The sequence below is a fragment of the Odocoileus virginianus genome, chromosome 26, assembly GCF_023699985.2.
Source record: "Odocoileus virginianus isolate 20LAN1187 ecotype Illinois chromosome 26, Ovbor_1.2, whole genome shotgun sequence".
NCBI lineage: Eukaryota > Metazoa > Chordata > Mammalia > Artiodactyla > Cervidae > Odocoileus > Odocoileus virginianus.
In genome coordinates this window covers 5,916,765-5,941,802 of record NC_069699.1, presented here as the reverse complement: position 1 = coordinate 5,941,802, position 25,038 = coordinate 5,916,765, and the positions used below count along the sequence as shown (strand labels likewise).

The window sequence follows — 25,038 nt, the reverse complement described above, 5'->3', positions numbered from 1 at the left end:
CTGTCACTTTTATTATTTAATGATAGTTAATTCAGAAATCTCTTGTAGTAAATCTGGAGCATATTACTTGACTTTTGGCAGCAGCTTATTTTCCTAATTAAATAGATTGGTATGTGAGAATCTACTTGTGTTTTTTTATGGACCAGAATTGAGCAGTGACAAAATGTTAAGCTGGATTTACCTGACACAAGGAAGAAGGCTCCAGGATTAAAATTTGACCCTAGCTCATACAAAAACCTGTCCAAAATGTTGCTAGTATCATTATTTATAATAGCCCAAAGTGGAGACAACCCAGATGCCTGCCAACTGTTGAATGAATAAAGGAAATGTGGTGTGTATGTTCGGTTGAATAATTTGGCCATAAATAGGAAAGACTGACACATAAGTGAAAAAGTCAGTCACAGAAGGCCACCTGTGTGATTCCATTTATATCAAGTGTCCAAAGCAAGTAAATCCCAAGAGGCAAAAGGTAGATTGATGAGTGATTGCAAAGGGCTGGGGTGGGGGCGTGAGATGGGACCTGCTCACAGGTATGTATTTGTTTTTTGATGATGAAGTTACTCTAAAGTTAATAGCAATGATGGCTGCACAAGTCTGCATATACTAAAGAACAGTTGCACACTTTAAAAGGGTGGATTTTATGGCATGTAAATATTTATATTTCAATAAAGCTGTTAAGAAAAATTGGTTTCAGGTAATATATGTATGTGTAATGAAACGGTAGTGTGAGAGGAAAGTGAAGTGACCAAGGAACTCGTCAGTCTTCTGTGAGAGTGGAAGAAGGAAAGGATGTGACTTGCAGGAAAGAGAAAGATCAACCCAAGTTTGCTTCTCTAAGAAATTAACACTGGGTAATTGTGTGTTTGAGAGAGAGGTGAATACACAGGGTTAGATTCTCTAAATGGATTGTTTCTGATACACAGTTTTTACATGTAGGTCAGTCTTACGAAATCCGAATGCTGGATAATCGGAAAATGGGAGATGTGCCTGAGATCACTGGAAAACTGGTAAAGGTAAGGACCTCCATTTAAATTCTGAAAAGATACTGAAACGACTCAAAAAATAGCAGTTTTTCCGCAAGAGTTTTGCTTTTTGTTGCAGGAGTTTTTAACAAATTATTTAATGTCACTTTAAGGAAGTAGTGGCTTTATTAAAACTTAACTTTTTGCACTATATTTTGTTTACTCCTCTGTAAAATAGGAATTATAGCAGTTACTGAAGTAAATATTAAAGCCCTGTGGAAACAAGGTACCATAGAACATTGTAACTGAGCAAGGGTGAAAAACACAGTGCTAAAAAAATGAAAGCTTGGTTTCTCTTTAAAAGATGCCTTAGGGAAAGAGATACTGTGGGGGCAAGTATAAGCGTTACTGTGATGCTTCTAAAGAACCTTTTATTTTACCTCTTAAAATTTCTCCTACGTAAAATTTTATTTCTTCACCCTACTGGAGTTATCTGAAGAGTCATTCATTCCAGGCGTAGCCAAACGCAGTCCTTTTAGGATTTTCAGACCCACCCCTGGCCCCTGCAGTATCTGCGTGGTGGATCCTTCTAGTCTTTACTTGTCGCTCAGCACACAGTGCGACACCAGAACTCCAGAGCGTTACAGGGCAAGGGTTATGGGAGAAGCTTCACTGGCAAGATGGAAGACTTCCGTGAGGCTGCTGGTGAGAGAGAAGCAGGACTTCTCTCGGCCCTTCCGTCTCCCTCCGGGGAGGCCCGCTGGGCCCTCAGTGCGGAGAGGCCTGTCCCTTTTCAGAAGGGCGAGCGTGGGGAGGGGACAGCGGTACTGGTGCTGACAAGCCCAGCAAGTCCCGAAAGCAGCTGTCCCGCGCTGCGCGCCTGAGAGTCTTTGAATATTTAGGGGCAGAAAGCTCCTGATCCTACTGGTCCCGACTGGAGCACTGTCTTGCCAACCTGGAATAAGCGCCCAGGTTTCTCCTGACTCCTAGGACTCCCAGCATACTTGGAATGGAAGGAGACAGGTGACTTACCTGTTCTCACATGTGCCGTTTAAATGTGGAGTCTGTCATGTCTAGGCCACATCAGTGAGTTGGGTCATTTCCCTAGAGGGTGAGTCAGATGACTGTATTTTTTTTTTTTTATCATTTGTTGTTGCCCAACTCTTTGTGACCCCATGGACTACAGCATGCCTGGCTTCCCTGTTCTTCACTATCTCCTGGAGTTTGCTCAAATTCATGTCCATTGTATCAGTGATGCCATCTAACCATCTCATCATCTGTTGACCCCTTCTCCTCCTGCCCTCAATCTTTCCCAGCATCAGGGTTTTTCCTAATGTCAGCTGTTCACATCAGGTGGCCAGAGTATTGGAGTTTCAGCTTCAGGATCAGTCCTTCCAGTGGATATTCAGGGCTGATTTCCTTTAGGATTGACTGGTTTGATCTCCCTGCTGTCCAAGGGACTCTCAAGAGTCTTCTCCAGCACCACAATTCGCACTCAGCCTTCTTCATGGTCCAATTCTCACATCCATACATGACTACTGGAAAAATTATAGCTTTGACTTTATGGACCTATGTCAGCAAAGTGATATCTCTGCCTTTTAATACACTGTTGGGTTTGTCATAGTTTTCCTACCAAGGAGCAAACATCTGTTAGTTGCATAGTTGCAGTCACCACTCGCATTGATTTTGGAGCACAAGAAAATAAAATTCGTCACTGCTTCCACTTTTCCCCCATCTATTTGCCTTGAAATAATGGGACCAGATGCCATGATCTTAGTTTTTTTTAATGTTAAGCTTCGAGCCAGCTTTTTAAAAATTCCCTCATTTTGCTTTCTCACCTGTGGTAAACACTGATCAGATTCACCTTTTTACAGAGGTGTTAGCATTGTTCCCAGTAAGCAAGCCCCATTGGATTGGTTATACTCTGCTGAACTCTAGTGACAAATAAGAGTTTGGTCAAGGAGACTCACCGCTCTCACTTTCCAGAGTCCAGGAGGCTTATTACCAGTGATAATCTCTCAGCATGACCTGGTTCCAGCTCATCGTTGTCAGACAAGTATGGGGTATCCCGGCAAATCTTTGCCAAATTGTGCCACACCTGGTTAATATTCAGCCTAGTGATATGTTACTTAAGGGACGATGTGGGTGAACTCTGTTGTCATTGTGACAGTCACAGGGTTACTTTTTAAATGGTCTTAAATTAATTTGATCAACCACTTGAGAAACCACATATCTGATTTTTGGTGGATATGAATACAGACAGTCACGTCCTGAGAGCTTGTCTGGGATTCAGAGTTACAGTTAGTGACTGCCAGAGACTACAGGATGAATTTCTTTTTCTTGGTTTTCTGGCCACATCACACGGCGTCTTAGTTCCCCCACTAGGGGTCACACCTGTGCCTCCTGCATTGGAAGTGCAGAGCCTTAAATGCTGGACCCCCAGAGAAGCCCTCAGGATGGATTTCTTAAAAGACAACCTCCTTTTTCAGCTGAAGAGCCCCTAGAACACTCTGCAGCCAAAAGAGTTGAATTTTCTGCCCCCATGATCTTTGACTTGCTCTTGAGGGGAAGTCTCAGGGATCAAATGTTGCTGAGCAGAGGTGCTTGGGAACTTCTTGATGTGCTGAAAATACTCAGCACGTTCTCTCTGCTTGTTTGGGCTCCTTATCTGTGGCTCACTCTCTGGGTGCATTGTCTCCTTTTAGTCAGAACTTCATGGTGGCTCCGATGGTAAAGAGTCTGCCTGCAGTTCGGGAGACCCGGGTCCCACCCCTGGGTTAGAAGGACCCCATGGAGAAGGAAAATGGCAGCCCACCCCAGTATTCTTGCCTGGAAAATCCCATAGACAGAGGAGCCTGGCAGGCTGAAGTTCATGGAGTCGTGAAGAGTCAGACACGACTTCACTTTCCAGAGAACTTTTCCCCTTCTAATCTCATTTAAGAGGTTTTCTTTTATATCCTCTCATTTCCTAAGTGTGGTCCCCCCTTTATATTCCTTACTGTGCTACTTAGTCTGACCTAGAAAGGGGTTTAGTACAGCACTGTGAACTAGTATATTCTCATAGTATTTTTATCTGAATTCATGGATTTGATCTGGTTCTTACTAAATATGAGAGAATCAAAATCATGACATTTTCTGTGCTGCACTTTTAAATGGTTCCTTTCAAAATACGCATCGGCTTTGGTTTGGACGGCATGTGGTGTTGGGGAAGGTAGGGGCACTAATGGTAGTATTTCTATGTATGGGTAACAAGTTATTTCCTGTTCCATCCAGCAGGAAGTCTACTGGAAATAAGACTGTCTTATTCCATCATAGTCTGAAAAGCAATTACTTATAAATGTGTCAGAAACACTAATTAGTGCAAATACGGTATCTGAATCCATTTTGATGGCCTGTTATCCTGTCCCTGAAACAAAATAGTAGTTGGCAGCCCAGACCTGTGGCAGGTGTGGGAGGGCTGGGTGGAGAGCGGAGAGTTAAAGCCTTCCCTCGGAATGAACTTGAGTGTTTGGATGACGTTTACCTGTGTTCTTTTCTGTTTTGTTTCCCTTGCTTACCTCAGCTAACCTCACTTGCAGTTTGAACTAATTTTGTGTATAGGTTCTCTATTTGGGGGTGGTGGCAGTTCCCCACCCTCACCCCATGCCCTTGACACTTTTAGGGGGTGCTATGCAGCATGCTGGGGGGTGGGTCTTAATTCCCTGCCCAGGGATCAAACCCAGGCCCCCTGCATTGGAAGCACAGAGCCCTAACCACGGGAGAGCTGGGGTCATCCCTAATGTTTTCTTTATAGAAATATAACTTCCTAATTTCTTAGGGACACAGACCTTAATTTTGAATTACAGTATCAAATTTTTTAATAAAAATTTTACCTAAGAAACCATTTTATTCTTGTTGAGTTAGAATTCTTTGCACCAAATATTATTAATTGTACCTATAACCTAGGTATCCAAGAAGAAAACAGCCCACTTACAAAATGTGTAAATTAGAGTTTGCTTTTGTATGCTTTTCTGTTATAGGTTAATGTTTAAGAAGTGAACACACTTGTGCTCTTTAGCTGGGGCAGTTTAAAAGTGTTCATTTCCCCCACTTATTCCGTAGAGCATCATCAGGGTTGTATTCCATGACCGACGACTCCAGTATACAGAGCATCAGCAGCTGGAAGGTTGGAAGTGGAATCGCCCGGGAGACAGACTCCTCGACTTAGGTACAGGCGGTGTCGGGGGCCTGCTAGGACACTGGCACCACTCCGCGCATGATCGTGTGGGGAAGGTCTGATGTCAGCAGATCCTACGTGGCTTGAGTTGTTTTATAGTTAAAACTGAAGTTGAGATGTGTGTGTATGTGTGCGCACGCGCTTACAGAAACTGAGCCAGAGATTTTATGAGTTTGAAATCATTTAGATCATTGTTGACTGGCATCAATCCCTCATTTTCTTAATAAAATGAAATAGAAACAAACCATGGTGGGAGAAAGTATGATACACAGTAAGTGGGCTGAGGTTGAAGTGTTTGACCATGGCGAACATTGAAGGAAAAAGCGCAGTATAATTTCATTAGCACATAATCATCTTAGTTGTAACCTTTTAATTGGTTTGTTCCTATGTCACTTCTTTTTAAAATGCAGATATTCCAATGTCCGTGGGAATAATTGACACCAGGACAAATCCAAGCCAGTTAAATGCAGTTGAATTTCTGTGGGATCCTGCAAAACGCACATCTGCTTTCATTCAGGTTTGGAGTTTCACATTATTACAAGCTCACTAGCCTCATCGTTCAGAAGGCTGTGGGTGAGACTGAATGCTTGGGTGCAGCATCTTATTTTCCTTAAATGCTTATTTGTAAACTGTCTTGTAGTGTCTTTTGTATACACAAACATACACTGTTAAATTGGAGTTAATCTCCTAAGTTCATCATGTATAGACATTAACATACAGAGACCATCTGATGTGTAAACATTATTTAAATACTGCATTTACCACTAGTAGTAACAATAATCAACACTTCTTGTCAGAATGCATTTCTCTGGAACAAAACCTATTTTTAAAGGAGATGATTGAAAAGTATAGTTTTAAGAAAAACTATACTATAAAAAGTATAGTCTAGCTTTGTTTAAAAATATTTTAACACTGAAAATTTCAGACCCCCATAAAAGGAGGAGAAGATAATGAATTGTCTGTGTGCGCGTCTCCTGGCTTCTACAGATACTATAATTTCCCCTTTTGTTTCTTGGTGGAATACTGTAAGGCAGCCCTCGGGCATTTCATTTGACTTGTGAATGCTCAGTTTGTATCCCCTACGAGATCAGTTTTTGAAAAAACAAATATATAGTATTATTAAATGTAAAATAAAATCAACAGTAATTCTAATATTAAGTATATTCAAATTTGTCAGTGGTGGTATTAAAATTTGCCGAGTAGGTGATCTTTATATAGAAAAGGAAGATTGCTTTTAATTGCCGACCAGCCTAAGTAGACTCTGGTTTGTGTAAACTTTAGAGAATCTTCAGTATTTTGCATTTTGGAGTCCTCCAAGCAGCGTCCCCCATCAGCTAACAGGGCCGTGTCACTTGTTACCTCTCATACTGTTCATCTGACAGGGTATCTGGTCATGTGGTGAATGAGAGGGATGTACGAGCTGGCCGTACATCTCAGTCTTAGTGTAGAGATCCATTTAACCTTGAGTTCTTCGAAGAGGAGATGTGTCGCCGTCAGAAATTACTAAAGCCTTGTTACTGACACTGTGCGGTACCCTGGGGCCGTCCCCGAGGTGGCGTGGGAAGAGGGCGCAGAAGTGGTGGGGACTGCGTCTGCCCTCAGAGCCTCAGATGGATGCCCGTGGGGCTGGGTGAGCCTTGTGGACTGTGAAAGTCCCAGGCAAAGGGCCACAGGCTCATGACAGGAGCAGCAGCGAGGTGGCCAGCCGGCTGGACTCCGGCGTCCTGGGAGGAGAGGGCAAGCCCTGGGGCTCTGAGTGGTGGCGTGAGGGTCCTGTGCATTGAGCCACGTGCAGATTCAGGACCAGCGTCTGGTCTGGGGTGGGGGTCGGGGACAGACTCAGGAAAGCCGCTGCACTGATGGAGCTCATCGTCGGAGCCCGTCCTGCGTTAGAGGTGAGGCACTGGAGGGGGCAGTTCAGAAGGGCTCAGCTGGATCTGGGAAGGGCAAGTCATAGGAGGAAGGAATTCCCGACAGATAGCTGCCTCATAGGTGGGAGTCTGTGTGAAAGGCTCTTGAGTTTAACTGTGGCAGGACTTCTGAAAGGCAGCAGGGCCGAAGGGTGACCAGTGGGCAGGGCCTGGACCCATTTCAGCTCGAGTCATCTTCCAGGTACACTGCATCAGCACCGAGTTCACTCCCCGGAAGCATGGAGGTGAGAAGGGAGTGCCTTTTAGGATCCAGGTTGACACCTTCAAGCAGAATGAAAACGGAGAATACACAGATCACCTACACTCAGCTAGCTGCCAAATCAAAGTTTTTAAGGTGAGAGCTGGAAAGCAGGCTTTGAGGAAGTGAGGCCTGGCGTTGCTTGTGAAAGGTGCGCGTCCGAGGCCTGATAGATGAAAAGGTCTGCTTTGTTTTTAAGCCAAAAGGTGCAGATAGGAAACAAAAAACGGACCGGGAGAAGATGGAGAAGCGAGCCGCGCACGAGAAGGAGAAGTACCAGCCGTCCTACGACACCACGGTCCTCACGGAGGTAATGCGGCGCCCCCCGCTCCGAGGGGGCCGAGTGGTGCCCCCGGGCGCCACCGCGAGGATGAGTTTCAGCTGCGGAGGGGCCGGGAAGCTCGGGTGGTCAGTGGGCATAATGTTCTTGGTGAAATCTGCGGGGAAAATACTCTCTTTAAATTGGGGGAGTTTTAAGTGATTCGTTTCCTGGGTGGGGTCTGGAATGAGGATGCTGAAATCCCAGTCGGGTCTCGGAAGCAGACTTACTTTAAAATCCCCAAAGTTGGTTAGACATTAAGCCGGGACCCAGAACGTCCGATGTTTGTCACGTCTGGGGTTTTGCATCTTCCTAAAACTTCTGAATCCTGCTGGTCGGACGTTTGTTAAATCGGATGGCGGAGACATGAACAGGGTGTTAGATCTTTCTCTGTGTAACGAAAAGACATTGATCCCAATCTTTGGTGTTTGTCCAGATGAGGCTTGAGCCTATAATTGAAGATGCAGTTGAACATGAGCAGAAAAAGTCCAGCAAGCGGACTTTGCCAGCAGACTACGGTGATTCTCTGGCAAAGCGAGGCAGTGTAAGGGGCTTCTTCTCTTTTCATTGTGCAAGAAACCCTGTGCAGTGTTAGATATAGGACCGACTTCCACTGAAACGTAAAGCCAAATTCGTTTTTGATGTCCTTGTCCTGATTGAATTTGCTTTTGTTTAGACTTCCTGCTTTCTGCTGGTTCCTCACTGAGGACAATTTCCTAAATCTAACACTTTAAAACAAAGTTGACCATATTGGGTGGTTTCGGAGGGGGGAAAAAATGACACCCAGAACTGTGTTCGCTCCCTGCCTCCTTCCTGCCCTCCTATCCCCCTCCCTCTCTCCTTTGCACACACACTCCCTTTATGAGCACTGACGTTGATTGAACGTTCTTTTAGTAAAGTAGTTATTTCCGTGCAATTAAAAAAGGGTTTGTTTTCTCACGTGTGCAAGTGATAAGAAAATGTCATGGATGTTTAGAGAAATAATGGCAGCTAGCTTGACGTTAACGTATGCAGTCCTGTGTGTCCCACTTCCCTGCATTTGCGCAAGAATGTGTGTCTGTGCTTTGAAAAGCCTGTTCGGCGGCACTGGCGGAAAAGCGGCCTGGGGCTGTGTTAGCGTTTCCTCTTGGCACCTGCATCGCGACCTTACGCTTCAGGCCAGCCTAGGGCACCTTGCTCCGCACTCAGCCTTGGTTCCCCACAGTGTGCAGTCCAGGGGGCCCTTGGTTGAATATGAACTTGTCATTTCATATTTCATCAAACAGTTGACAGAGGATTATCCTGTGGTATCAACTTAGATCATCTCTATACCTGCAGTAAATGGAAACAGAAAACATTACTTTTTAAAAATAGCTGTCATCATATGTATTAATGGCCACTGTATTCATCACTGCAGAGTTTGTGCTATCCAGGTGCCGAAAATGGACTTTCACCCTGACACATGCATTGGTAATTAACTGTAGACTATGAAAGCCACAGGCACTATCACAGGATTATTATTTCTGAAGTAAAGCATTGAGTGAAAATATTGCAAATGCTTCTGTACATAGTAAAACTGAAAGTGTCCTTCTCTGAGGGGTGAGGGGGCCCCACGCATGTTGCATTTTCTTTAAGTGGGTGTTTTGGATTCATAGCACAGATTGAGTGGAACAACTGTATGCTCCCTTCCCTCAAACGTCCACCCCTCCAGTTTTATGTTTCTCTTCTCCTCATTTCCCAGCTGCAGACACAAATGGCTCTCAGTAAACTTTTTGGGGGGAAGCCTGGTAACTCAAGTCACTTTCCCACTCTTGTTGTAAACTAACTAAAATGAATGGGTTCTGATTATAAATGAAATGTGGCATAGCCCCGATCTCATTTGTAGATAGTAGAATTTTAGGAATTCATGACTCTTGGGTCTGAAGTGTGCAAAGTGTCAGCAGCAGAGCAGCGACCTGCCAGCAGACCAGCGCGTCCTCCCGGTGTGCATCGCCTGCTGCCCCAGACTGCGTTTGGCTAAGACTAGGGGGTGCTTAGAGCTCTTCTTGGCCCTCCACCTCTCCGTTGGTCTTAGCATCTGAGCTGTGATGCATGGGCTGTCAGGGCCTGCGGTCTGCCAATGGGTCCTCACTTTCTGTTCCTCCTGGGGACGGACTTTGTTCACAAGGGCACCAAAGGTGCCAGCCTGTGAGTCCAGGTCGGGTATTGCTGGAAACTTGCTGAAGCAGTACCACTGCTTAAAAAGCAGTACCATTTAAAGCCAGGGAAGAATGACAAGGTAGAAGAAACACTGAAAATACTCCTTGGTGTGCCTGGACCCTCATAGGTCGAGACTAAGAAAAACCTATGAAACATGCAGGTGGGAGAGTCTTGACGTTTCATCCAGCCTGGCCGTTGAAGAACCTGCGAAATCTGTCTTTTCTAGAAGTAGAGGCCAGTTTGCATTGAGTGCTGCTTTTCCAGTGTTCAGTGAATCAAGTCTCTTAATTATTGGGCAAGTTGTAGATGTCAGTTAACAGCCCTACTTTTCTGATGCTAGACGAACCTAGATATGTAAAAGTGAGATAAGTATGTTGATGGAATTACAGTCAATTTGGTGTTTCTGCTGTACTTACTACCTGCCATGCTGACTTGAAGCTGTTGATGGCTTCGTTTCCTTAGTTACATAGCTGGCAGTAATTACCAAAGCGGATTTGGGGAGACTCGACAGGAAAAGGTCTAAGCTGTGTAGATGTGCATGTTATGCTGTGTTGTTGGAGTTTGAATTGGGGAGGATGGTGTAGTAGGAAGGTCTGCCGCGGAGAGAAGGTGGCCGTGAGCATTTGACACAAGCGAGTTAGGAGGCCTATCAGGCAGCGCTCACTGCCTTTGTGCCTCATACTGTAGGTGCTGAGGAGGTCCTACTTGGCAAGCTGGAAAGAACAAAAGCCCTAGTTTGAAAAGAGCAGGCATTGGGAAAATGTCATGTATAGTGAAATTGGTATGACATGCCAGCAGTTTAGCATGGCATTGCAGCCAGGTGTGATGTCATTTAGATGTCAAGTTGATGACAGTTGAAACATCAAGTCTGCAGTCATTTTCCCTGCTTCTGAGGGGATGTCTAATGGGTAGTTGTGAAGAATGTTAAGATTCTGGGACTTCTGTTTTCGTTTTCACCCATGTTACTGATGGGTGTCAGACACGCTGTTGAGCTCCTGTAACCTTTGGGGAGACTTGCTTTCTGTCCTCAAGAGTCCTTCAGACTAGTGGTCTTGATTTCACACAAAAGAACTTTGAGAAAGAGTACAATTCCCTTGCACATTTTTAGATTGACATCTGAAAGTTTTCATCATAAATTTAAATAGTTGCAAAGGAAATAGTTTTCTGACATAGTGACTGTATGTATGACTTCAGGTGAAGCCAGCACATTAACCCTCCTAAGTTTGAAAGCTTGATGGCTCAAGTGGTAAAGAATCTGCCTGCATTGCAGGAGACCCAGGTTTGATCCCTGGGTCTGGAAGATCCCCTGGAGGTGGGCATGGCAACCCACTTCAGTATTCTTGCCTGGAAAATTCCATGGTCAGAGGAGCCTGGCAGGCTATACAGTCCATGGGGTCGCAGAGAGTCAGATATGACTGAATGACTAACACTTTCACACTTAACTTCTTGATCTCATGTTTTCTCTTTCATGCCCCTTAAATAACTTTGTCCAAATAGGACATACTTTCATGCCTGAAAAACTTTAAAAAATCACCCTAACTACTTTTTTACCACAAACTTAATATAAGTTGAAATTTCATTTTTAAAAGTTCCTATGACCATTATAAAGCTTAAATCAGTTGAGGAATTTAAAACTTCTTATTATTTGTACCAATTTATCAGAACAAAAAATCATATACATTTTGATGAGTAATTGCTAAGTATAAAAATAGAAATGTTATTGGAAATATATTTTGAATGATGAAGATAGAACACACTTACTATAAATTTTTTGTAGATAAGAGAAACTTTGTTTAGATACATTTTTCTTTTCAGCAGTGTGTCATTCAGGCCTTAGAACTCCTTCTGAGATACCTGCCAGAAATTCCAGTGATCTCTTTTTTGTATGATCTGATGGATCCATCTCAGTGTCTGTCAGCTGACCAGATGTCTTCCAGAATTATTTTGAAAGTAAAAAGTTGAAAACCCCTTGACATGCAGGAGTTTAATTTTAGAGTCATGTACTTCCTCAGTATCCATCCTAGTATCTTTGAATGGTCTTTAGCCCAGCTTTTGGCAGAATCTTGTACCCTGCAGCCGTGGTGAGAGGAGGCCTTTCTATATCAGTTGGGAGGAGGTGATGACGACAGTGGAGCCTGGAAGCCGGGGGTGCAGTCATCCCTGGAAAGGACACCCGTGCCGTGGATGGAGCCCCTCCGTCCTCAGCACTCTGACCTCCCGCGCAGCATGTGTCAGCTTCAGCTTTGTCAGTGCTCCTGACTGTACGGTTGACGTGTCTCCGGATCTCTGGCTCTGTGTTTGGTCAGAAGTGTGAAAAACACTGAAGTCCACGCTGCCCCTTCCAGACGACATGCACGCATAGCTCGATGGCTGCAGGCAGGACCGTCTGCGGTTCTGCTGTTGTGACCCTGGGCCTGTCCGTCTTACTCGGGGCGTCCACCCGAGAGAGGAAGTGCCCGGTGCCGGGGCCTGCTCCTGGGGAGGCGGGCGAGAGCCGCCCCGAGGGACAGTCGCGTGCCTGTCAGCACGTGGCTTGCCTCTGCTGTCCTTCAGACCTGATAGGTGCCTCCTGGGGGCTGGAGGAAGCCAAGGTGGGCGTCCTCAAAGTCACAACGTAGCGACACTTAAGTGCGCATCTGAAATGCCCTCAGGAAAGCTGGCTGCTGTCCTCAGTCACCTCAGGGCCGTCTGAGAGTAGTCAGGGTCTAGAGGCCACAAAACAGGAAACATTTCCATTGACATGCACACACACACATGCACGCACACGCGCGCGCGCACAGAGTCAGTCTGACATGTTTCTGTGAGGTTGCTTGATGATGTCAGGTGTCTTGTGTTTTCATGATCTTGCATTTGGCCAGAGAGTGAATTACAAGACTGTCTCTGCCGCATCCCGGAGAAGCGAATCATTCACGTATCTTCATTTCTACCCGCAGTGCTCTCCGTGGCCCGATACCCCCACAGCCTACGTGAACAACAGCCCGTCCGCAGCCCCCGCCTTCACGTCCCCGCCGCAGAGCGCCTGCAGCGTCCCGGACAGGTAGCGGTGTGCGTGACGCGCGGGGCCCCGGGCTGCCTCGCTCCTTAGCTCCTCTCTAAGTCACGGCAGCCTTCGGGTGTGTGTCTGGGGTACCTGGTAATTAGAGACAGGCTGCTGCTGAGCAAAATCGTCTTTTCTTCACCTTTCAGCTTTTTCCTTCCTATTCCCTGTGCCTCACACACTCACAACTGTGGGACTCAGAAAAGGGTGCTTTTAAGATATCTTCTTTGTGCGATAAAAACAACATTGATGAGGTCATGGGTAGGGAGAAGACTGAGTTGTTAAGGGGAGACTGACTTGGACAGGTTACGGCTGCGTTTATGATAAGGTACACTGGTCTTTGATGCTCACCGTGTCAGACGAGGATTATTTTCTGCCCTGTTTCTTCCCTCTCCCAGAGACACTTATTTTTTAAAAATTAAGTCGTTAAACTTAGAGGAAGGACTTTTCATTTCTAAAGACTTGTTCTGGTTTTAGAAGTGGGAATAGTGGACTTTATTCATCCTCTTTTTCTGGCCCGTCAGCAGCAGCACCTGGTGAGTAGTTGGATCAGAAGGTCCTCACTCTCAGGACGTTTCTTACTGGGAAGGAACATAACTTTCATAATTGGGTTAAAACCATAAAGGAGAGGCTAATTCATTTCAATGTATGACAAAAACTACTGTAATGATATAAAGTAATTAGCCTCCAACTAATAAAAATAAATGGAAAAAAAAAATGCCTTTCCCCATCAAAAATAAAATAAAATAAAATAAATAAAATATTATCTTATCAAATCTTCCAACAACAACAAAAAAAAAAAAACCATAAAGGAGAGAATTCCCCGTCAGCCCAGCGGTTAGAACTCAGTGCCCCTGCTGCAGCCCGCGTCCAGTCCCTGGTCAGGAGGGTCTCACGAGTCACGTGGTGCCAGAAAAGAGAGGAGAAGGTTCTCATTTTTACACTCCATGCTGACAAGGTCGGACTCGGCTCAGGCTGCTGTAATTAAACACCACGGACTGAGTGGCTTATAAACAACAGGAGGTCACTCCTCCTGGTCTGAAGGCTGGACGCCCAGGTCTAGGGGCCTGCAGGGTGGTTCTGGTGAGCAGTGTCTCCCGGGCCACGGGCCGCCAGCCCGCGTGCTCCCTGCTAGTGAGCAGAGTGCAGGAGGCACACTCCCACGCCACTCACCAGGTCTCCGATCCCTCTCCTGGGGTCCACCCTCACGGCTCCATCCACTGCCCATTATGTCCCAAAGGCCCTCCTCCTATAGTGTCCATCACACTGCGGGTAGGGTGATTTTTTGAGGGAACATGAACATTTAGTCTAACAGGGTCTGGTGAGAGAAAAAGAAGGGGGAAAAAAAGGCCTTTTCCCTGAGGAGATGGATAGATAAGAGGCCACTTGTCTCCACGTAGGTTACTGCGGTTCAGGAGAAGGTCACTCTTGGACTTGGGACCAGCTTCTACCACAGAGGGGACTGAACAGTCTTAGAAAGCTACGAGAGGAGCGGAGAGATCACGTGCATGCCGGCTCACCAGATCTTTCCTGGGACCCCACTGTGGTCCCCACGCTGTTTGGGGTGCTCTGAGATGAGTGAAGCCCCGTCCAGAGGAGCTCAGGCTCCAGTGGGCGGGGGGCAGTGAACCGGCGGCATGATGGACCCGAGAAGCTGGGGTGCGGGGGCTGAGAAGGGACCCAGAAGGCAAATGCCCCCCCCACGCAGCTGCCCTCATTCTTCCCGGGAAACAAGGATGGCGGCTCACATTGGTTCCTTTTGTTCTCTTGCATTTCACCCTCTTTAATGGTGGATAAATGTATTTATTAAAGGGATTTTATTTTCTATTTTGGCTTAGGTTTGTTTAGATCATTTCGTATAGATCATTATTAAAGTAGACTCTTTTTGCTGTTATTTTCCACTGTTTACTTTGATTCTCATTTTTTCCCTAACAAAAATAAATGAGAATCCTTCATTTTCCTGGCACCCCTGGAAATGGAACCCTTGTGTTTCATGACACTTGACTTCCTTGCTAGAACAGATGGAGAAGCCAGAAGTGAAACCATCTTCTGGTGTCTTAATCTTTTTGGGGTTTTTTTGCCACATTTGTGTGGTTTGTGAGATTTTTAGTTCCCAAACCAGGAGTCAAACCATGGCAGTGAACACACCAAGTCCTAACGACTAGGCCACCAGGAAACTCCCTTGTCTTGATCTTATCGTCATACTGACTCCCTGATCTGTTGTGCAGGTTGCTCGGTCCCATGGTGTTATTTTAAATTCACCTAGTATCCTTTAATGTCTTAATTAAAATAAATATATAACAATCATCCTTTTCTTCCTTCCTTTCTTATCCCCAGCAATTCTTCTTCCCCAAATCATCAGGGAGATGGAATTCCACAGGCCTCTAGTGAAGTAAGTGTCTTTACCCTAACCTGTCATGCATTCAGGGTGCGGCATTGTGAAGCCTCTGACGGGGGTGTGAACCGTTGTTTGGGTCACCGAATAGTCACACCTCTGCTCTTTGCGGGTGTGTTAAACTTTAAACCTGTAGGATTTCTCTGTTGTGTTTAAGTGTCCTTCTTTGTAACATGCCAGTGACTCGGGTGGGTTTTTTTGGTAAGCCTAAATAGTTTCTTCTGTGTATGTTCACTTTCTTTACTGACAGCAGCTGCAGCCTTCAGCCACGATCCAGGAAACCCAGCAGTGGCTGCTCAAACACAGATTCTCTTCCTACACAAGACTGTTCTCCAATTTTTTAGGTATGTTTGTATTTGTGTACACGCACACATACACTGTTTACTTATTTGTTTCTGGACTATTATTAGCCTTAATTGAATACTGCAGCAGAAACTGTATATAGAATCATAAGTTGCCCAAGTCTGTGTGGGGAGGTCCTGTGTCCCCCCAGTGTCCCCAGTGGTGGCATCTTGGAGACCCTTAGTGTGGTATCAGAACAGGAACTCGATGCTGCCTCACCAGGTTTACACGCCCTTGTTTTTATATAGGTGTAAATGGGCATTCACAATTTTTTTCACTTTATTAACTTTATGTAAATTTTGGCTTTGCGTAAGTTGCAGAGATAACACAGATGTTCCAGTGCGCCTTTTACTCAGCTCGTTACATAGTTGCAGTACAATATCAAAGCCAGGAATTGGCATTGGTGCCATGTGTGTACGTGGTTCTGTGTTGTCTCTATCACATCTGTAGGTTCGTATAACCACCACCACCGGAGTCAGCGTACAGAATACTGATGCCACCACAGGGGTCTCCTGTGTACCCAGTGCCCCTCTCCCACCATCCCTAACATCTGGCAACCATTCATCTGTTTTCTGTCTCCATGATTCTGTCATTTTGAAAACATTACATAAATGGAATCATACAGCATGTATCATACAGTTACCTTTTCTCCCAGCATAATGCCTTCACATCCATCCAAGATGTGGTATCAGTTGTTCCTCATCATTGCTGTGTGGCTTTACATGATAGGAATGTGCTCAGATATGGAATTTTATAGGCACGATTTCTCTTGCCTAGTAAGCTAAGGAAGTATTTAGATGGAATGTTAGAGGGGACCGGCAGTGCTGCTTCCGGGGTGCTGTGGGAAGCCCGCCGGGAGGTGCAGTAGTGATGCTAGACATGCTCAGCCCTGGGCCCTTTGCCTGCAGAACACCTCCTGACATGTCCCGGCCAGGCTCCTGGGCCACAGGAAAGCGGCAGCTGGCTCTCCCGGCCCCGTGAGAGAGCAGAGCCTGCGTGCACCCAGCTGCCCAGGGTTTCGGAAGGCGGCTCCTGCCTGCTCAGCCCTTCCTGCTGTGCTGGTGCCTTGACCAGTCCTTCCTCGGGCAGCACTGTCTCTTTAAAATGAAAGTGCTGGGTTTTTTCTCACTGCTAGCGAGATCCACACTTTAAGGATTTATCTATGGAAAAGCTAAACACTTCCGTGTGTGTTGGGGAGGAGGCCCCGGATGCTCACAGGGGAAACGGGAAGGGCGCCGAACCCTGGGAAGGCCCTACCGGCGGCCCAGGTTCCTGTTCTGTGGTGGTGTGAGTGCTGCTCACTAGGGCGTGGCCGCCCGCCTTCTGCTTCCCCCGGCAGCTGCCCCACAGTAGAGGTGGGGAGGAGGCGGCCTCCTGCTCCGAGCCCGTGGGGCGCTTCGGAGAGGCCCGCGGGGCGCCTGTCCAGCTCCGTGTGGGTGGCGGCTGGCTCCCAGGCCGCTCATCGCCGCTCCTGTTGGCAGGGGTGCGGGATCGGGTCAGGATTATGTTACTCCTCAGAGGCACCACTCGGCCGGAGCAGGCAGGCGCGGCAGTCCGGCGCTGGGAGCAGTCCGTCCTGTCAGCCATGCTTGTCGCTCTGATTCACCAGCCTCTAGGCTTCCGAGCTCCTTGACACAGGATGTGAGAGCCAGCATCCCGTGTCTGTGGTGTTCATGGGGGTGTGTACACGTAAGCGAGCCGCGATGGTTTCGAAGGACACTGAACTGAAGACAGATGCTGCCAAGCAGCCTGCCCTGCTGGTTCTTCTCCCGGTTCCTTGAGAAGATTCTCTTTTCGCTCTTCTCCAGGTGCCGACTTGTTAAAACTGACCAAGGAGGACCTAGTACAAATCTGTGGTGCAGCCGATGGGATTCGGCTCTATAATTCACTGAAGTCGAGGTAAAACACAGTGTTTAGAAGGAGCTGTTACGCTTGAATAACAATGCGCCCTTGTTCGCGCGGGGCCTGTGGGCAGGCGGTACCGCGCTTGCGAGGAGACCCGTGGCACCTTCAGGCGGGCCCAGATGCGTGCGGGCCGAGGGCAGGGTAGACTCAAGAATGCGCGTGGGGGGACTGAGGTTTGTTGCCGAGAACACACACTTCTCCTTTAGGTGAGCTCTGCAGAGTCTGTGGTTTTCAAGGTCATGTGACACTAAACAGTTGTTAAAAACGTGAGCTTCTAATTGTGATTTTTAAATGATAGAAATGTAAACTGTGCTGGCTTTTAAGATCCATTTACTATCGCTGCTATGTCTAGATTTGTGGCGTGAGAATTCCATTACACTGAATTTTACTGATGTTAAACTGTTGAAACTTAAATTTACCAGCATGACTGTCTCAGTGGTTGAGTCTGGATCGTCAGATTAGACCACCTGTGCTAACCTGTGATAGCTGGGTGTGAGGTGTGTTTTTATACTCTCACCGGTAAACTATTTCGTATAATGAAGTAAGCTTGTCAAGTCCTAAGGAGCCGCCTCGCGCCCGCGCAGCGGCCCCTGCGCAGCGCCTCCCCGGCTCACGAGCGCCCTCTTCCGGTTGCAGGTCGGTGCGGCCCCGCCTGACCCTCTACGTCTGCCGCGAGCAGCCGGCGCCGCAGGGGCAGCAGCAGGCGGCGGGCGGGGGCGACAGCGGCAGTGCCACGCCCTTCGGTGGGTATGGTCGGTGGGTATGGGGGGCACACGCTGCTTGACGTCACTGCCCTGCGGGGTGGGTGGGGACCGCCTGCTGAGGGCGGCCGTGGCGAGGCAGCGCCCTTCCCAGCTGTTCTCGTCGTTTCATCTTAGAGAACACGTGCAGAGAACCCTGCCCCGGAGCTCCTGGCCGCTGCTTGGCTTTCATCAGCAGTGAGCGGGACCTGCGGGGTCCGGTTCCCCGCAGGGGCGCTGTCTCGGTGGGGCCCAGGGCTTCTCTGCAGCCAGCAGCCTCCTGGGCCCGGGGGCCACTTCCTTAGCTTCTCTCATACTGTCTTTCACACTATTCTGAATCCTTTGGGGGACGCGAAGCTTTTATTCTTTAGGATACATTTCCAATAGTAGGTTTACTGAATCAAATACTGTGACCTCTTTGGATTCTTTTTATATATTGCTAGAAACACTATTTTTGAAAACAGCTTTCTTTTTCTATAATTTATATATCATAAGATCCTTCCATTGCAAGTATACAATTCAAGTGTAGTATGTTTACAATTCGCAGCCATTGCCAACATCCAGTTTTAGTCTCATTGCTCCACAACGCGCCTCCGTGCCCATCTGTACTGTTCTGTTTGCTTTTAATAAAAAACCACAGATATTTTTGTACAGAGGTTAATGTTAATTATATGTGTGTGCATAAATAATATATTTAAATGGGTAGTAAGGGGGAAATACTCATCTTTTTTGTATCTTATTTTTTTAGTACTTTGAAAGGTGTGATTTTCCTATAGATCACATGGAAAACAGATCAGATGACTGCTAAAATGCTGTTTGTATTTTTTATTTCAGTTTATCATGCAATCTACTTGGAAGAAATGGTTGCCTCAGAAGTTGCTCGAAAACTTGCGCTGGTGTTTAATATTCCTTTCCACCAAATTAACCAGGTTTACAGACAGGGTCCCACTGGTATTCACATTCTTGTTAGCGATCAGGTAACTCACACGCCCTTTGCTCCTTCACACTGGTGTTTGCTTTTGTATGTATTGCTGTAGGAAAACCCCATGGCCTCTTTTGCCAGTACTCATGAGTCCCTTTCAGAGTTGGGAATCAAACTTGAGAGGAATTTATAATCGAGAGTTCAGGTGTCCTGGGTGGTAGACGGAATACAGAGTGAGGACCATGGCTCAGTTCCCACCGTCTCTGAGCTCTGGCATCAGTCACTGGGAGACTCCAGCTTCCTGGGGCTTTGGCCCTTTTTATGTAACAGTGAGGCCTTTGAATGGGTTTTCCTATTTGATGACTGGTTTTAGAAAGCAGGTTAGGAGGGCAGTTCTCCCCCACCCCGTGTTCCGGGAGAAGCAAGCGGTGACAGAAGTGCACCTGTGGCAACTTTTTGTTCGTGTCTCTGTCCGAGAGCCCGGCAGGGACTGCCTCCTGTGGGCCCAAGGGTGAGGGGCCAGACCGCGGGGACCCCCGAGAGCAAGAGGCCAACAGAGGGCAGGCCGCACGCGAGGTGTAGACCCGTCGCCTCACACAGCCTCGTGAAGTGCTGTTTGACTTGAGACCTGCGCTTGTGCAGCCATACATACATGTTTATATTTTTCTTTCACTAATTTTAATCTTTCCTAATCAGTTAAGACAGCTGGATATTAATTATGTGTCTGCTTTATCCTTCTAGATGGTTCAGAACTTTCAGGATGAGAGTTGTTTTTTATTCTCCACAGTAAAAGGTACTTTGCATGTGTATGTGTGTCTTGAAATGCTAGAATCATGAAAGATGGTGTGCCTGAAATCAGCGGTCATCTTGATGACCTGTGTCATCTTGTGTCTGACTTTACTGGCTTTACCAATCTTAAGTTTGAAAAACGAATTGAGACACTGTCTAGTGACAGAAGCAGAAATTAGCAAATAAGAGGAGTCCGTCCTTCTGGATGCCTGGAGAAAAATCCCAGTCCATTCAGCCAACATTTCACTGAGCACCTCATGTCAGACCTGCTGTCAGTGCTGGAAAGGTCTATCCCCTACTCTGGTTGGGAAAGCAAACCAGAAGAGGTCAACAGATGCCCACAAATGACAAACACGGAGCTTGGCTGCCATGTGGGGACGGGGAAGTGTGGTGCTCATGGACACAGGCGTCTGGGCTGGGGGACGCAAACCGTTAGGCTGTCTCTGAGGAGCAGCACCCAGGCGGGGCAAGGCTGTCTGCAGAGGAGGGAGCTGGGCTGCTCTGGAGGTCTGCGGCTGCCGTGCGGGGGAGGGCAGGCAAAGCAGGAGCCAAGTCCAGTAGGCAGTGTAGTGGCAGGAGCTTAGGTTTTCTTTGAAAGGCACTGCAAAGTCAGTGATTTGTTTGTAAACGAACAATAATGTGAGTAGGTTTGTCTTTTCTTCCACTCTTGCAACTCTGTAGACAGAGAAGGTGGGAGAAGCGCAGGCAGGAGGTGTCATAGACCAGAGGTGAGGGGGTTTGGACGGTGACAGGGCCTGCCGAGCTCCGCCCGGGACAGGGAGCAGCTGTGACCCTCACAGGAGCCCTGCGCAGGCATGGTCACGGTGGAGGGGGAGTGCCGAGCGCCTCCGACCCTCTTCCTTTGGGCCAAGGTGTGACTTGGGACAGAGGGTCGCTGTGGATGCCGGCAAAGCGGTGGACGAGAAGGCAGCTGGAGCTGGCAAGGTGAACATTATCACCATAGTCTTAAATCGGTGGTGGAAGAACAGTTTCAGAGCTATTTGTGTCAGTTGGTCATTTAATAGTAAAAAGTCTGCTATAACAATGTATCATATAATGATAAAAATGTATCAAAACTTTCAGAAGGAAAGCAGACTTGTGGACCATCTGTGTGTGGCAGTTTTTAAAATCAGTACTTTTTAATGTAAACAACTTGATTAAATGTCACAGAATTTGAGACCCATTAAAAAATAAGTTTGTGAAAAGTTGAGACTTCATTTTAGGACATGGAAATTTCGAGTTAATTCTCCCCGCTGGGGCTGACAGGAGATACCTGGGTTTCAGATCTAAGTTAATTCGGTGATTCAAAGCCATAGAAATCCTTGAGGTTATGGAGGTAAAGAATGTGCAGAGCAGGCCCAGATGGGGTTCAAGAGAGTTCCAATTAAAGGTTAAAAGAGGGTTTCTTAAATGCCAAGTTATTATGAGAGGAGACCTTGAAGATCTAAATCCAGTCTTGGCAGGAAAGCTGCACCTCAAAGAGCAAGATGTCCTGTGTCACTTTCTTCTGGTAAGTTACTCAGAACAGTAGCCCCCCTTGAAGTGAGGGGCTGAATTGAGGACTCGGCCTGCTGGACGTGTCTCAAGCCTTCGGGTTACCTGCAGGGGCTGTTTAGACTGTGAACTGACCCGCTGTTGTTTCTTTACACAGCCCTGTTAAGACTAGTACCCTTTTCCCAATTTTTCATTCTCAAAGCAATAGTGTTTAGTCTGCAAACTGACACCGTCTGTAACAGGTAGTTCACAGAGTGTGTGGCTGTGTCCTCTGACGGCAGTGCGTGTGTCTAGCGTTAGGCATCCCAGGATGCCCCTCCCATCTCAGTGTCCTGTTTTTAGACGTTTGTCCTTATGAAAAATTTCATTTGTTCCTTGATGAATGCCTGTACTGCTCCTCGCCATCTCCTGAGAAACACTAGGCCAGCAGGCAAAGCTAGTGATTATTAATTATTTCCAGGAAAGGTAGGTATAAGCACCCGGTTTATTCGATGGTCTCTGCCCTGTGCTTAGATAAGTGGCAGAGGGAACGTGGACATGATGTTTTAGGGAGGAGGGGCTGGAGCAGGTTACTCAGCCTTTTCATTTGCCTTTTTTTTTTTTTAATGAGTTATGTTTTTAAATTTATTTTTAATCAAAGGATACTTGCTTTACAGTATTGGTTTCATTTCTGCCATACCTGTGTATGAGTTAGTTCAATTTAGTCTTGATTCTCTGGCCTGGTTAAAAAAGTTGAGCGTTAATGTCCCTTCCTTTCTCCACAGCTGAAAATGGTGGTGGCGTCCACATCATTTTGAAGTGACGTCCTCCGTAGTCTGAACTCTATTCAGCACCAAATAAAAGTCACGCTTAAAAGTGTGTGAAGACTGAATCCAAGAAGTCTTGGGATTGGATTTTACCGTATGAAATGTTTCATATTGAAAACATAGGATGAGCTTCCTAATGAGCTGGACGAGAGGCGCACCTGCCCCGCGGCCCCGCAGGTAGGCCGCCTGCCTCTCTGCCCGAGAGGCCAGCACACACAGGTCCAGAGCAGCCTTTGCTGTCTTTTTACACTGTATGCGGTTTGGAGATGAATGTAGACGTACTGTGGGCATTGACATTTCTGGGCCAGTGTGGTGTCTGTGGCCTGGACCTTATGCTGACTTGGGGGGGGGGGACGGGCCGCCGCGGACACGGGCCGATCAGTGGTCAGGGGAGAGGCGCGGCGCCTTCTCGGAAAAATGATGTCTAAGGGTGTGCGTCTGCCATGATCATGCCGGATCGGGAGGATCCAAGCCAGGAAGACGGGCTTGAAGCAAACTGCATTATCAAGAGTACCTTGGTGAGAGGATCAGTGTAAATCCTAATAGGTACAAAGACTTTTGTGTTTTTGCTTTGTCACAGATTTATTGAAAAACTTTTTGCTTCTGCTTCCATTTTTAGCATTTGTTTCTGGTTTTCATTTTTGAATCCCCAATGCCTTTTAAACTCATGTGGTTTTCTTTCTCCTTTTTCTCTGTCTCCAACCACTTAGCAACCGCCTCCCCCGACCCCCTTTTCCTGTTAAACATTTTTTTAAAGCCCTGTTCCAGACGTTGGAAATACACCCAAGCAGGAGAAAACAGTGTGATAGTTTGTAACTTGGTGTTAAGGGGTCTTCATTATCAGGAGTTGAAATTATTCTTGGAACACTAGACATCACAAACACTATCTTGCACCATCAAAATTCCTTACTTCTCAAATACTGAGCTTTAGTACAATCATGGGTAACATTCTAGTGATTATTTAGGGACTTTTATACACCACATAATAGCTTCTTTTTCTATAAAAAGAGTGCCTCTTTCACAAAACCAAATGCTTGTCGGCCAGTATACTTTTCAAAGGGAATCACTTTTTTGCTATTTTTTCTACTATCTTTCTCTCTTCCCTTCACCCAAAGCCTTCCCAAAATTCATCAGCAAGCATTTGAGGCCTGTGGTGTACTAGACACAATTAAAAAAACAAAACACTTCGATTGTATTTTAATTATACCATCTCTATTTACCCAGTGTCTTGGTTTTGAATGTTTTATTTGATGCTTGAGTTTGAAATCTCTCCCAAAAGACAAAACTATTCCAGTGGGTAAAAGCTTTGTATTTTGTTTTATTCATAAAGGGGGTTATTTGATATTTTTAAGAAAGTACTGTCTTTAAATACTCCATCTTTGGCCTGAAAACATCCCTCACTTGTATAGACCCCGAGCTGGAGAGCTTTCCTTCTGTCATTTCCCCTTTGCTTTCGCCAAGACCACATGTTTTCTGTACCAATCACTTGGGAAAGAAGTGAGCTCTCTCTTCATTGTTTTAGAGTTTTGCTTGTCTATTTAGCATTCCTTTTTGAGTCTCAAGATTTACGGAACAATAAACGTCATTAATGCTGTGTGCTATTTTGAATTCATCAGGTTTTTACAAGTGGGGTTTAAAAAAAAAAAAAAAGCTCGTCAAACTTGAAATTACACCAAGCAGCAATGAACATGAGTCTGTCCCAGTGAAATAGGTTAAATTATGGCACCAGCAAATTTGCTACTTTGTTTTTTTAATAGTAGGATGTACACATTTCAGTATAATAAATGTTTTCCGATTGTTTTTGCAAATGTGTCTCTCATTTAAAATCCAGGTTCCTGCCAGTGTCACTTCATGTCATAGAATCAAGGGGCTCACTGTGTATGTTCTGAGTATACCAGTCCAAATGTCGTTAGAAGAGCTGGTGGGGGGTGTTTTCCTTGTGTTGTTTTCTCAAAGCAAATGCAACTGAGGACAGGTCATCCAGCGATTGTTCCACACATTTTAAAGAGGAAGCAAACCTGATTTCCTTAACAGAGGTCCTGCTGTTTTGTAATTGCAGTCCTGTGTCATTCAGCCAGAGTCCAATAGCTTTGAGAGGTTGTGTCCGAGCTCAAAAGAGATAATGTATAAAAGGTCCTGGTCATTTAAATTTTTAAAACGGGAACTATACTCATAGCTTTCTGCAGCACCCATTCCCCCCATACACAATGATATAAATGTATATTTTAGTAACTGCTATGGTATACACACAATTTTTAGATCAGGAAATACCAGAGTATATAATGCTGCAAAATCACCAGGACTAATACTTTTTCTGATAATTGTCTTAATTGATTTATCTGTCTGCCTTCTCTTCCCAGAATGCAACTGAGGTCTTGTATTCTAATCACCTAATAGAACCCTAACTCTGTTAGAACTATTGCTGGTTGTGGGGAAATTTCTCTTTTGGTTCTCAGGAGCTGTCTGGGCTTTTAAGTTTGGTTGCTAAGAAGGATTAGCACAGAGGTTCAGTGAAGGTCACAGTCTGGACAGCACAGAGTAGAAACCAGATCCTTATCAGATTTCAGATAACATTAGAATGCCTGAGTTTGGAAAATGCTTTTGGTCAGATCTGTCTGCCGCGAGATAATAGCAATAAACCCTCTGACTTAAGCACTGCGGTGGCTTTTATTTTTATCTGAGTCTCAAAGGTGCCAACACTTCACTGAGCTGAGTTTTAAGTGTGTAAAATTTTTGAATAGTTCTGGTGTAACCTAATTTCTAA

At 46.0% G+C, this 25,038-nt stretch overlaps 2 protein-coding genes across 8 annotated transcripts in view; one reads left to right on the top strand and one right to left on the bottom strand.

The window, feature by feature from the left end:
* The window catches only part of UBP1 (upstream binding protein 1), a 65,481-nt gene extending 41,399 nt beyond the window's left edge, over positions 1–24,082 (top strand). For 3 of the 6 annotated variants that reach the window (XM_070455313.1, XM_020903351.2, XM_070455316.1), the window contains exons 3-16: positions 937–1,013; positions 5,064–5,169; positions 5,589–5,695; positions 7,291–7,443; positions 7,547–7,657; positions 8,103–8,210; positions 12,778–12,881; positions 15,219–15,273; positions 15,527–15,620; positions 17,427–17,517; positions 18,160–18,266; positions 19,098–19,240; positions 19,927–19,978; positions 22,233–24,082. In XM_070455313.1, coding sequence (XP_070311414.1) covers positions 937–1,013; positions 5,064–5,169; positions 5,589–5,695; positions 7,291–7,443; positions 7,547–7,657; positions 8,103–8,210; positions 12,778–12,881; positions 15,219–15,273; positions 15,527–15,620; positions 17,427–17,517; positions 18,160–18,266; positions 19,098–19,240; positions 19,927–19,978; positions 22,233–22,270 — 1,346 coding nt within the window. In that variant the 3' untranslated portion in view covers positions 22,271–24,082. The remainder of the gene's footprint in view (positions 1–936; positions 1,014–5,063; positions 5,170–5,588; positions 5,696–7,290; positions 7,444–7,546; positions 7,658–8,102; positions 8,211–12,777; positions 12,882–15,218; positions 15,274–15,526; positions 15,621–17,426; positions 17,518–18,159; positions 18,267–19,097; positions 19,241–19,926; positions 19,979–22,232) is intronic. The other 3 variants (XM_070455315.1, XM_020903353.2, XM_070455314.1) reach the window with 2 other exon arrangements.
* Positions 8,545–25,038, bottom strand: part of FBXL2 (F-box and leucine rich repeat protein 2) — a 95,886-nt gene continuing 79,392 nt past the window's right edge. The window contains exon 16 of one of the 2 annotated variants that reach the window (XR_011483586.1): positions 8,545–8,977. The gene's annotated coding sequence lies outside the window, so the exon portion shown is untranslated. Of the gene's footprint in view, positions 8,978–19,073; positions 24,384–25,038 lie in introns of those variants that run through there. The other variant, XR_011483585.1, reaches the window with a different exon arrangement.